Source organism: Culex pipiens, chromosome 3, assembly GCF_016801865.2.
Source record: "Culex pipiens pallens isolate TS chromosome 3, TS_CPP_V2, whole genome shotgun sequence".
Lineage (NCBI taxonomy): Eukaryota > Metazoa > Arthropoda > Insecta > Diptera > Culicidae > Culex > Culex pipiens.
The window spans coordinates 56,292,625-56,306,102 of record NC_068939.1 but is presented as its reverse complement, the minus strand read 5'-3'; the positions used below and the strand labels follow the sequence as shown (position 1 = coordinate 56,306,102).

The 13,478-nt window shown below is 35.3% G+C and overlaps 1 protein-coding gene across 24 annotated transcripts in view; it reads right to left on the bottom strand.

Moving 5' to 3' along the window:
- LOC120428611 (potassium voltage-gated channel subfamily KQT member 1) overlaps positions 1-13,478 on the bottom strand; it is a 404,586-nt gene that overhangs the window by 90,106 nt on the left and 301,002 nt on the right. For 10 of the 24 annotated variants that reach the window (XM_052710673.1, XM_052710652.1, XM_052710651.1 and 7 more), the window contains 3 exons: positions 12,643-12,818; positions 5,079-5,165; positions 2,884-3,111 (listed from right to left, as the gene is read on the bottom strand). In XM_052710673.1, coding sequence (XP_052566633.1) covers positions 2,884-3,111; positions 5,079-5,165; positions 12,643-12,818 — 491 coding nt within the window. Of the gene's footprint in view, positions 1-2,883; positions 3,112-5,078; positions 5,166-12,642; positions 12,849-13,478 lie in introns of all 24 variants that reach the window. The other 14 variants (XM_052710662.1, XM_052710661.1, XM_052710667.1 and 11 more) reach the window with 6 other exon arrangements.

Below are 13,478 nucleotides of genomic sequence, written 5' to 3'. Positions count from 1 at the left end.
TGAATTTTAACCTGACAATCCTCAAAATGGATCAAAATGTATGTTTGATGACTCTGACCACAATTCCACAACAAACACAGATTTGTATGATCCTAACACGGCGTGTTTTCTGGGCAACCTTAAGGAGAAATAATAGTCATCGATACTTTCAAATGTGTCTTATAGGACATTTTCTCAGCTTTTCAATACTTCTAAGAGCAAATTGTTTCATCGAGAAATTTTTGAGATATCTTTAGTTGAAGTTTTTTAATTTCAAATCCTCCATCATTTATTTAAAACTTTCAGATAACAGTTTAGGAAACTTGTCAAATGATGTGTTTTATGTGTCATTTACTCATCAAAATGTGCAAAATAAGACAAGAAACTACTTTGTATATGGTTGCAAATCGCTAAACATTTTAAAAATTAAGTTTTAGCCGAGTTTTTTAATTTGCGGGTTTAAATATATGTTTAAAAGAATTAACATAATTTTTGTGAAAATATATCACGTGTCTATTTTGATTTGGCTTATAAAACCAAAATATTTGCAGGTGTGAGATTGTTAATGGTATGCATGCATTTGCATTTTTATGAATAAATATGATATTTCCTTAAACAAACATGTACCAGGGACATAGATACAAAACATGATTTAAAATCAAAATCGTACTACAAATTACTGTTGCATGCTTCAAAAGTAATATTTTCATGAGTATTAAATGAATATATTTTTTTTACGTTGTGCTGTTGCAATAAAATTCGTGTGTTTCAACTGAGAATGTTGAAAACACATAAAGCACATCATTTGAAAAGTTTCCTAAACTCTTATTAAAAAGTTTTCAATCAATAATGGAGGATTTTAAATCAAAAAACTTAAACTAAAGATATCTCAAAAATTTCTCGATGAAACATTTTGCTCTTAGAAGTATTGAAAAGCTGAGAAAATTTCGTATAAGACACATTTGAAATTATCAATGACTATTTTTTCTCCTTAAGATTGCCCAGAAAACACGCCGTGCCTAAATACATAATTTTTTAATTTCAATTATTTTAGTATCGGATCTGGTCTGGATTCACAATCTAGATATGAAGGTCCATAATTTACCGGTTTTTGGGACATCCGGGGATTCTGGGTCGAGCAGTTGCAGGACAAAAAGTTAGTGTAGGGAGGTTTAACCAACCAACTTGCTACTTACGGTGTATCCTAGTCTTAGCCTGTCTTGGCCTGAATCGGACTCCTTATGAAGGCTTTCTAGACCATTTTTTTTATCACTGAGGTTGCAAATATCACTGTTTTATCTTTGACTGTAACGTTTCACAATGATAAAATAGTTGTTTCACCACTTTTTTCTTTAAAAACCCGAAAAGTGAACAAAAAACAAAAGGGCGAATCTGTTGTTTACTTTTGCTTTGTGGCGTAACCTGACGGGCTAAACCGTTGTTTTGGTTGAGTGGGTGGCGAATACGGTGGGGCGAAAATGGAGGCACGCTCTTCAAAAAGGCATAATTTGTTTTTCTCAATTTTTAAAAGCAAAAACACCTTAATTAATTTCAAATTGCTCTCTATGATGAAATTATTGCTATTTTCTATTACGTTTTGAAAAAAATGATGGTTTTCATGCTTTTTTGTGGAAATAGGAATTGATCGGAACTGCAAAATTTTGAATGTTGATTTTCCCGAAACGGCAGGATCGTAGGTTTCGCCCTTTTGAAATGTTGTTACTGAACTGTTGTCAAACGACCCCGTTCGTTTCACTTTTACACGGAGTTCACAAACGCTACCAAACGTTTGTTTTGATAGTGTGCGTGAGCGCCGTATAGAAAGTGACAGTTCGTCCTTTTTAGGTTTGACTTTAACCAACTAACGGGGTACAAACTAAAAAAAGTGTCAAACGAAAATGTGACCAACCACCGGGGGTTGAGTGTACACAACAGTGGCTTAGACGAGGTACATTGTTTCTTACGGGATTTAACGCGTAAAAAGTTATATAATTTATGAAAGTTGCATTTTTCAATTCTCTAAATATTTTCTGAAATATTTTCTACCAGAATTTCTGTCGTCAAAACAATCTTCCAATTTTTCCATACACTAAATGGAATCTAACATTTGAAAAGAGCACATAACTATTGTAAACAAACGTGTATCCCTTTCACTCAAATGACTGTTTACATAAGGTGTGCGAGAGAGATACACTTTTGTTTACAAAAGGCATGTGCCCTAATGAAATGGAAGGCACGAAATGTGTTTCCCTCAAACGTGTGCACAACGAGAGGCGTGTGTGTAGGTGCAATGCGTGTGTGGTTGTTCTCTCATGGTTCATGTAGTTTCCGGTAAGAGGGTGATGGCAACAAAGGGCTTGCACGTCTTTTCTGCGTGTTGTCTGGTGCGCTCAGGTGAAAAAGCACGTTTGTTGGTGATGGTGGGTGGTGGACGCGTGTCTTTGAGGGGGGTTTGGGTGAAGTAATTTTGTAATAGAGAATGGCGAATCTATTTGGTTTCGATGGGGGGTTGCAAAAACTCGCTAATAAAACACACTTTGTTTGTATAATAGATATTTGATTTTTGCGGGTGACAGCTACCAATTCACTTGAAAACAGGTGTGTGTTTGTGATTATACTGAGAGTTTACAGAGTAGGACTTAGGGGTTTGAGTAAGGTAAAAAAGGTTGAATAATTACGCACTGCGTGTGCTAATTAGATGATAATTCATAGAGTCTTGATTGGTTGGTTGTGTGAAAAATGAAAATTGTTTGTTTATCTGTTGTTGGTTGAGCAAATCGTTGCGCAACTGTCCGCAGAACATTAACGGTAGCGCCGAGGCCCCGCCGAGTCTGAGCATGGTCGGAATGTTGTTGGAATTAACGCTACTGTTACTATTAGTATGGTCTGAGAGAAACACGTTACTGTTACGGTCCCCGCCGGGGTGTGACCCGTTGTTTTCGTTCGAGCTGCCACGGCGCTGCGTCCCGGACCCGGAGAAAATTCCACTGACGAAACTGGACCGGCGTGAGGCCGTGTGGCAGAGGCTGGCCGTGGACAAGAAGCCCCGACCCGGGACCAAGTCGTTGACGGTGACATTGGCCACCACGGCCGTGCCGGGAATCGACGACATCGACGCCATCTCAAGATCCGCTGGATTTTCAGTTGTCGTCATCGGTGGTGGTAGTGGTATGTTGATGAGTATTGGTTGTGAGTTGTAGCAAATTGCAACAGTTTTTTGTTGGGTTTGACAAAATCGTGGTGAGCAGTAGAAGAAATCGATGGACGAGTTTTGATTAGATTCAGACGGTATCAGCATGGGTTCGGTGTCTGTTGTTCTGGTTTTGGACAGAGGTTAACTTGAACTTAAGGCATCGAAATAATATTTGAAACATAGTTCAAGAAGCGTCTTGAAGTAGAGACAGATGAAGAGATAAGAGGAAGAATAGCTGAAGAATTTGTAAATAAAACGTTGCAGTCGAACTTATGAAAAGTGAAAAAGTGTAGTTTTCTAGTAAAACTAAACTGAAATAACAAGCATGAGTGCTTTATGTGTATCTTTTTTATTCAAGTGACTTTTTTTTATAAAACTGGTTCAAAAAAATGTAGTATTATGACATTTTTGTTGAAGAATTTTTAATAATAATATGTCGTTGAAATAAAAAAAACGATACAATGTTGAGTTAGCCAGCTTTTTCCTGAATATAAAGTCTTGAATAATGACAGCTTTTAAGTGGAATTCGACCAATTAGATTTTGATTAAGTTGAATTTAAAAGAGACATGAAAGACTTCAAAAACTGCCTCAATGAATTACTGTGCGTCTTATTCTAAAGTAGGTACCAATATAAAATTCAATAACTTCTTGATCTCCTACAATGGGCCTTCAGCAGAAATTTGAGATACTGTTTTTTAGAGACTAATTTTTGGCAGCTCGCTCATTATCGATAGAAAATTATTGAAACTTGATCTTTTTAACTTTTTTTTCAATATTTCAGTTTCATTACAAAACAAAATTATTGTCTGCATATTTAAATTTCCTTGAATGCGAAACGTATCTGTTGATAAAATAAATCATCTTTTTGATTGTTCAAGACTGAGTCGCTAGAAATAGATTTGTTCTTGAAAAAGTCATTCAAAATCTTATTTTTTTTTGTTATTTTAATTTCATAAAATACCCGATTTCATAATCTATTATAACTCTTCTAGTAAGAATATTTGTATAGTACTTCTAATGACAATTGATACTATTCATATTTCAAAGGCTTTTCACGAAAGACCGCTTAACTTTGTTCAGCAGTTCTTAATTCTCTTTATTTATTTTTTGTTGACACTTGAATTCCATCGCGTTCTTTGTAATATAGCTATCGAAAGTATGTTTAATATTGTTATACATTCCAGTGGATTCTACTCAAAAATGAATTCTTCCCCGACACAATGCATGCTAGTTTAGATTTTCTCATATTTCTACCGATCACCATCAGTAACCATCGTGTGTGAAAAAAGTATGCAACAAAAGTGTTTTGAAAAGCTTAGAGTTTTATAAACAGCGAATTCACATTTAACAAGCCTGTGGAAATATACAGAAAACTAAAAATTCCATGCGACACTGACAACGGAAATCGTAATAAAAAAACTATGATTTGAGAACAAATCAAAAGAAGTTTCCAGTAGGTGATAGCTTTCTAGAAAAAGAAACCGATTTTTTTTCTACGACCTTGTAGCCCGAATCAGCTAAACCGTAAACGGTTAAACTAATGGATGAAACACAGCACACCAGAGAGAAAGTGAGAAAGAGCAAGATAGGGGAAGAACGTCTAAACAGTGATCGCAACTAGAAATTAAACTAAATCTGGAATCGTTACAACAAAAATCAAAAACATCAACTAAAAGTTAACCAGTTTTCGCCCAAGGCGACAACTGGCACAAAACAACTAGAACTAAAACAATTGTAACGACGGATCTATCGTGAAACACAACGGGTACGGTTAGAAGTAGCAAGGTTAACGTTAACATTTAAAACAAGTTTTTTTTTTGTTGTTTGGTTTGGTTTTTGGTTACACGTTGTGGGTGTGTTCTGAGAGAGAGAGAGGGGGGGTGGACTAATTTTGATGCAACTCACCATCGGAATTTTTCTTGGACAGTGCTGTTTCCGCGACCGAGTCTTCACTGAGACTGGGATTCATCGGTCTACCGTTGTTGGTCACTTCTTTTGTATGGTTTGTTTTGTGGTTTTGTTTTCAGTTATGGAGGTTGATTTAATGGTTGTTTTGGTGTGTACAAGGCGCGTGACGTTGTGTGATTAGATACGGATTCGAACACCGGTCGAAGGATGATTGATAGGTTTTTTTTGTACATTTGTTTTTTTTTGTTTGTGGTAATGTTGATAATTTAGAACGAGAAGGAAAAAAGAGTTTGATAAGAGAGTAACCGAAGGTGAGATAAATGCTACAAGAAGGAGTTAGTATGATGTTGGCTAGCATGAATAATGCTACTGCAATTTAAGGTGGTTTCATTTTGGGCGTTTACTGTTTCACTGTGTTTAAGGAATGTTAAGGAAAGTTCATGCCATTATAAGATTCTAGCAACATTTGAGATATAAACGACTGATTGTGTAATATTTTGGGTCAAATAGTTGATAATCGAACAATTTGGGAATTGATATAGATATTGAGAGGGAAAATATGTACTGATAATCTCTACTGGAAAGCTGCTTTAGGGTACAGAAATCCGAATTGCAACGTAGTTTAAATGGTGAGTAAAGGGACTATAAACGAGTAACAGTTCAAACACGAAATATAACTGCTGTCAAGGGCTTTGTTATGGAGAAGTATTGAGCTGTTTAGCATGAAATACGGGAGGGTAATATTGGCAAATATGGTGCTCATTTGAAAAGCGCGTTAGCAAAAAGATTAAGGGATAGGAAGAGCTTAGCAGTTTGAGAATCATTCGGTGTGGTTGTACGTGAAATTTGAGGTTTGATTTGGATATTTTTTTACTATTGGAATCTTCACGATACGGTGGTCATCATATAAACTTTTGTTATATTCAATGATTAAAATTTGTGTTCATATAAATTTTATCGTTTTCAAACTGACTTTTATTTGATGTAAAATTGTCTACAGAAATGCGATAACCTTTTAACGGTGCACATCAACCAGAGCTTTTTGCACCGATATTTTTGCTACAACATTTTAGTATAGAGCCATTCCACATCAAACAAACTGGATCGAAATCAAAAGTTCTCCGATTTGGCTCAAATTTGGCATGGGAGTTCCCTGGTCAAAATAGTTAGACCTGTATTTTTTTGTTTTAAAATTAATTAAAAAATTGAAATTAATAAATTTTTCAAAAAAATGTTAGCTGAAGATATCCGAAGTTCTTCGGATAGTTGAGGCTTCAGATAATCGAGGCTTTATGATGAATTTATTTGAGCATTTGTCTCAAAAACAAAAAGATTCAAAACAAAAAACTGTCGTCCATTAATTAAAAATCATATTTTGAACTATTGATGAAATTAAAGTTCGTCCTAAGGTCCAAAATTCAAAGTGAACATGTTTCTGGGGATCTTCTGGCAACAAAGCTCATAATTTTGAAAGTCAATGTCTAAAACTGATGGTTTTTCATCTTAGTTTATGAGTAATTCTCCGCCAACTTACACAGCAATTGCCCCGACCCCTTTTCGATTTGCGTGAAACTTTGTCCTAAGGGGTAACTTTTGTCCTTGAACACGAATCTGTTTTTTGATATCTTATGACGGAGGGGCGGTAAGACCTCTGAGCAATTCTCTAAGAAATCGGTCTTTTTTCTTCAATTTTAATTTTTGTATTTTTTAATCCGACTGAAACTTTTTTGGTGCCTTCGGTATGCCCAAAGAAGCCATTCTGCATCATTAGTTTGTCCATATAATTTTCCATACAAATTTGGCAGCTGTCCATACAAAAATGATGTATGAAAATTCAAAAATCTGTATCTTTTGAAGGAATTTTTTGATCGATTTGGTGTCTTTGGCAAAGTTGTAGGTATGGATACGGACTACACTGGAAAAAAATGATACACGGTAAAAAAAAATTGGTGATTTTTTTATTTAACTTTTTATCACTAAAATTTGATTTGCAAAAAAACACTATTTTTAATTTTTTTTATTTTTTGATATGTTTTAGAGGACATAAAATGCCAACTTTTCAGAAATTTCCAGGTTGTGCAAAAAATCACTGTCCGAGTTATGAATTTTTTAATCAATACTGATTTTTTCAAAAAATCGAAATATTGGTCGCAAAAAATTTTCAACTTCATTTTTCGATGTAAAATCAAATTTGCAATCAAAAAGTACTTTAGTAAAATTTTGATAAAGTGCACCGTTTTCAAGTTAAATCCATATTTAGGTGACTTTTTTGAAAATTGTGGCAGTTTTTCATTTTTTTAAATTAGTGCACATGTTTGCACACTTTTGGAAAAAATATTTTTGAAAAGCTGAGAAAATTCTCTATATTTTGCTTCTTCGGACTTTGTTGATACGACCTTTAGTTGCTGAGATATTGCAATGCAAAGGTTTAAAAACAGGAAAATTGATGTTTTCTAAGTCTCACTCAAACAGCCCACCATTTTTTAATGTCGATATCTCAGCAACTAATGGTCCGATTTTCAATGTTAATATATGAAACATTTGTGAAATTTTCCGATCTTTTCGAAAACATTATTTTCAAAATTTTCAAATCAAGACTAACATTTTAAAAGGGCGTAATATTGAATGTTTGGCCCTTTTGAAATGTTAGTCTTGATTTGAAAATTTTGAAAATAATGTTTTCGAAAAGATCGAAAAATTTCACAAATGTTTCATATATTAACATTGAAAATCGGACCATTAGTTGCTGAGATATCGACATTAAAAAATGGTGGGCTGTTTGGGTGAGACTTAGAAAACATCAATTTTCCTGTTTTTAAACCTTTGCATTGCAATATCTCAGCAACTAAAGGTCGTATCAACAAAGTCCGAAGAAGCAAAATATAGAGAATTTTCTCAGCTTTTCAAAAATATTTTTTCCAAAAGTGTGCAACATGTGCACTAATTTAAAAAAATGAAAAACTGCCACAATTTTCAAAAAAGTCACCTAAATATGGATTTAACTTGAAAACGGTGCACTTTATCAAAATTTTACTAAAGTACTTTTTGATTGCAAATTTGATTTTACATCGAAAAATGAAGTTGAAAAAATTTTGCGACCAATATTTCGATTTTTTGAAAAAATCAGTATTGATTAAAAAATTCATAACTCGGACAATGATTTTTTGCACAACCTGGAAATTTCTGAAAAGTTGGCATTTTATGTCCTCTAAAACATATCAAAAAATAAAAAAAATTAAAAATAGTGTTTTTTTGCAAATCAAATTTTAGTGATAAAAAGTTAAATAAAAAATCACCAAATTTTTTTTACCGTGTATCATTTTTTTCCAGTGTAGTCCGTATCCATACCTACAACTTTGCCAAAGACACCAAATCGATCAAAAAATTCCTTCAAAAGATACAGATTTTTGAATTTTCATACATCATTTTTGTATGGACAGCTGCCAAATTTGTATGGAAAATTATATGGACAAACTAATGATGCAAAATGGCTTCTTTGGGCATACCGAAGGCACCAAAAAAGTTTCAGTCGGATTAAAAAATACAAAAAAAATCGAATGACCGAAATCCTAGAGAACTGCTCCTCTTTCATTTTTGAACATGCGAAAAAAGAGGTGTTTTTCAATAATTTTCAGAATGAAACGGTGATGAGATAGAAATTTGGTATCAAAGGGACTTTTATGTAAAATTAGACGCCCGAGTTAATGGCGTACTCAGAATTCCGAAAAAACGTATTTTTCATCGAAAAAACACTAATTTTATTTAAAAACTCTGCCATTTTCCGTTAGGGCAGAGTAGTCATCAATGAGACACGGGGAACAATGATAAAATGGCTCTCACAAGACGTAGTTTCAACCAATCAGGCTCATATTTGGGGGAAAGATGTGTCTACTAGATACACATCTGCCATAATAGTGGCTTTGGTTATGGACGCTCCTTTGTAAAGTTATTCATACATGTTTGATTCTGGGGTGTAAAAGTAAATTATGACTAAATATTACATTTTCGCTTATAGGCTGCCATTAACACAAAAACTAATATTTCTCAAAATTTCTTTCGTCATTTCACAGGGCATGAGTTGGGCTACAATGTCCTTTTATAAAGTTTGACCAAAATTTAGAATATACCCAGAATCCAGGGCTGTTTCATTGTTCCTCACTGTTTTCGGCCCATGGGTAATGATGAGACCAGAGCTGAAAACGTCAGGGGTCATGACGCGAAAATCGGCGACGCATACACGATTTTTTTCAAATCCATTCACTGAACCGCAAAATCGTGACATAAACAAACCCGACTCAGTCGTGAGTGCCCTCCTTAGTAACATTTTTAAACTTACAGGTTTTATCATGGTTCTGGAAACCCTCTTACGGCCTCAATAGGCTTTTATGGCCTACTTAAAACCTAAAATGTTACCAGGGCTAGCTCACTGAGCAGTTGCAATGCGAGGCAGTAGTTGACCAACGCTCATTCGACGATGCACGCACACACATAAAGAAACAAGTTTTTACACAAAAAGTTGGTATTTATGCGTGGAAATGTAATTTTGAATATAAGTTATGGTTGTTTTAAGTGTTTTACATTCTAGAACCATTTAATTGTTTAAAAATAGTCAAAATAGTGTTTAGAGAGGATTTTACGAGTCATTCATACGACACGAACTGAATGACTGTAGCTCATTTTTTGACGTCTCTTATTCTCCAGCAGCCGACCGGCACGAGTCAGGCGGCAGTGGTTGAACGGACACAGTAGGCTTACAGTCAGATGCTAGCAGTGAACTGACATTTTGGTTTGCTTCATGTGTACGCTGGGTTGGAAACATTTTGCAGGCCTGGATGAGACACTATGATTTTTGTTCATTGAACTTTTCAAAATCTATTAAAATCTTTCAAAACATGAATTAAAAGTAATTTTTGGCATATTTATTGAGTTTGAACTTCATGTAACCAAAAATATAAAGTTATTTGGTAGAAATAAATGGATTTTACAAAATTTAAATATTTTTCAGTATAACTTTTGTTAACTAAAGTTCCAAGTTGGAAAAATTGCTTTAAAATGTCCAAGACAAGTCACCTGCAATGAATCAACACAAGAACATGATGTTTAGCTAGAAAAAATATTGATTTTCGGAGAGTGTCTCATTATTCCCCAGCTGTCTCATTGTTCCTGCCAAGGGCGTCCACAATGAGACAGTTGAATAACTCTGGCTGTGGACGTCAGATCAATCTCATATTTTGGTCAATGTTAGAACAAATTAAAAGAAAGAAAATGCAACAAAAAGCTCTTTAAAACATGCTGATGAAAAAAATACAAAAATCGCTAAAGTTAAAAAACCAAAAGTGTCTCATTGATGACTACTCTACCCTACTCGACTGTATAAAAATTGGAACATGTCATTTGGAGGGAAATTTAATTTACTTTTCGAATCTACATTGACCTAGAAAAGTCATTTTTTCATTTAGAACATTTTTTTCATTTTTAAATTTCGTGTTTTTTTGACTTTGCAGGGTTATTTTTTAAGAGTGTAATAATGCTCTACAAAGTTGTAGAGCAGACAATTACAAAAATTTTGATACACATACATAAGGGGTTTAATTGTAATCATCACGAGTTATCGCGATTTGACGAAAAAAAAGTTTTGAAAAACTTGGTCGTCGTCGATCATGGCCGTTCATCGTCACCCGCGACAAACACGGACGGCGAAACACAGAGAAACGCAAAAAGTAACTTTTTCAAAACTTTGTTTTCGTAAAATCGCGATAACTCGTGAAGGTTACAAGCAAACCCCTTAGTTTGCATATGCTGCTCAACAATTTTGAAGAACATTATTACACTCTTAAAAATAACCCTGCAATGTTAGAAAAAACACGATATTTTAAAATGAAAATTTTTGTTCTAAATGAAAAAATGACCCTTCTGGGTCAATGTAAATTCGAAAAGTACTTTAAATTTCCCTTAAAATGACATGTTCCAAAAATATTTACAGTCGAGTAACGGAAAATTGCAGAGTTTTCAAAACATTTTTAGTGTTTTTTTTTCGATGAAAAATACGTTTTTTCAGAATTCTGAGTACGCCATCAAATTTTACATAAAAGTCCCAGTCAGGCCTGCAAAATGTTTCCAACCCATCGTACACAAGAAGCAAACCAAAATGTCAGTTCACTGCTAGCGTGTGACTGTAAGCCTACTGTGTCCGTTCAACCACTGCCGCCTGACTCGTGCCGGTCGGCTGCTGGAGAATGAGAGACGTGAAAAAATGAGCTACACTCACTCAATTCGTGTCGTATGACTGACTCGTGAAATCCTCTCTAAACACTATTTTGACTATTTTTAAACAATTGAATGGTTCTAGACTGTGCAAAACACTAAAAACAACCATAACTTATATTCAAAATTACATTTCCACGCATAAATACCAAGGGCACTCACGACTGAGTCGGGTTTGTTTATGTCACGGTTTTGCGGTTCAGTGAATGGCTCTGAAAAAAATGTGTATGCGTCGCAGATTTTCGCGTCAGGACCCCTGACATTTTCAGCTCTGGTCCCAGTGACACCAAATTTCCATCTCATCACCGTTTCAGGCTGCAAATTATTGAAAAACACCTCTTTTTTCGCATGCTCGAAAATGAAAGAGGTCGTACCGCCCCTCTTTCACGAGATATCAACAAACGGACCTTGGATTCGTGATCAGGGACAAAGTTACCCCTTAAGACAAAGTTTCACGCAAATCGAAGAGGGGTCGGGGCAACTTTTCCCGATTTCGTGTGAGTTGGTAGAGAATTACAGAGAAACCTCTTTTTTCGCGGTGGCGTTACGCCATAAAATATTTTTGCAATCTTTAAAAAGCGTTTTGTAGATCTGAACAAAACCTACAAATTTGCTTTTTAAAACATTGCAAAAATGTTTCGTCGTTCTAGAGAAATCAATAATATATAAACACGTAACGCACCGCGTAAAAACACGTTTGACTGTACCCTTTTTAGAGCAAGGCTTCTCGATGTTGTGTCAACCGACTCAATTAAATCTTAGTAAATTTCATGCAAAAAAAATATAAGCTCAAATCCCGGGAAACCAGGCGCATCCATGGATGAATTCTAAGAAAAGGAGATTAAATACTCGGAATTTGGGCTGTTATTTTTTTGCCGGAAATGAACTCAATATTTTATTAATTATATTGGTATATATTGCATATTGTGCTCTCAACGTTTCGGCTTAAAGATGTTGATGGTTAGTATTAAGAACAATTTGTGTTTGATTCAAGTGTTATTTGCATAGCTGATATGACCACCACCAATCGCGAATGATTCCTGTATTCGAAAACCAATCAACCCACACACACACACTCGTGAAAACGGAAAAGCCCAAAAGAGAACTGTTTGCAAAGAAAGCTTTTGTGGCGCGAAACCCTTGGCTTCGAAAAACTTGTGTAGAGAAAAGCTTTCTAAACTTCAAAGAAAACCACGCTTTTAGTGAAGATGAAATCAGGATGAATTTTTATGGTTGTTAAAAAAGTTTAAATTTCATACTACCACCAATTTTGCGTAACTATGGTTAAAACACTCACCCAGATTCTCCGAGGACGCGTTGATGTCCGTGACGCGGGGGCACCGCCCGGACCGGCCACTTCCGCTCGGGGGCTTCGCGTTGCCCGGCGAGTGCAGCGATTGGCTCTTGTGGCGTCGGATCGTGGGCAGCCGGGCCACGAACGAGGCGTTGTGCTTGAAGCTCGACGACGCCCGCCTAATAAGTGAAATCTGACTCAGTCCATTTCTTCACAACAATTAGAGGATTTTATTTGTGTGTTTGTTGGTTGTGGTCGTATAGTGGTTCATTTGATTTGTTGGTGTATGTTTTTGCGTGTGTTGGTGAGTTGATATTTTGAGAAGTGATATTATACGATTTTTAAAGTTTGTTGAAATATATGTACAGTTTTGAAAGAAAAAGTGAAGAAAAAAACACGAAGTAACGAAATCAAAACATTCAAAAGCACATTTACAATTTAACGCAATTTGATATCGATAGGAAAAACACGTCCATAAATATGCAAAGTTTTCCCATCGGCAAATGGGGAAAAACACGGCGATGAGTGAGCAGAAATGTGACAGTTGGAAAAGTTCAATATTTACAATAGTCCAGTTTGTTTAAGATGCGATTCAGCAGAAAAGCGTTGTTCGTGTCGTTCGCGATGTTTTCCAAGTGTTTGTGTGTGTGTAAGTTTGAGTGTTTGTGTTCGTGTGTATCACATAGAAGAGATCGTCACGGTTTCATTGTCGGTGAACAAAAACAAGCAAAAGCAGCACACAGAGCAAGATTTTTTGTTTGCACATTTTCAACAAACACACACACATAGTGATGCAGCGATGTCAGCGTGGTGTGCAACAGGTACGACATTTTCGATGA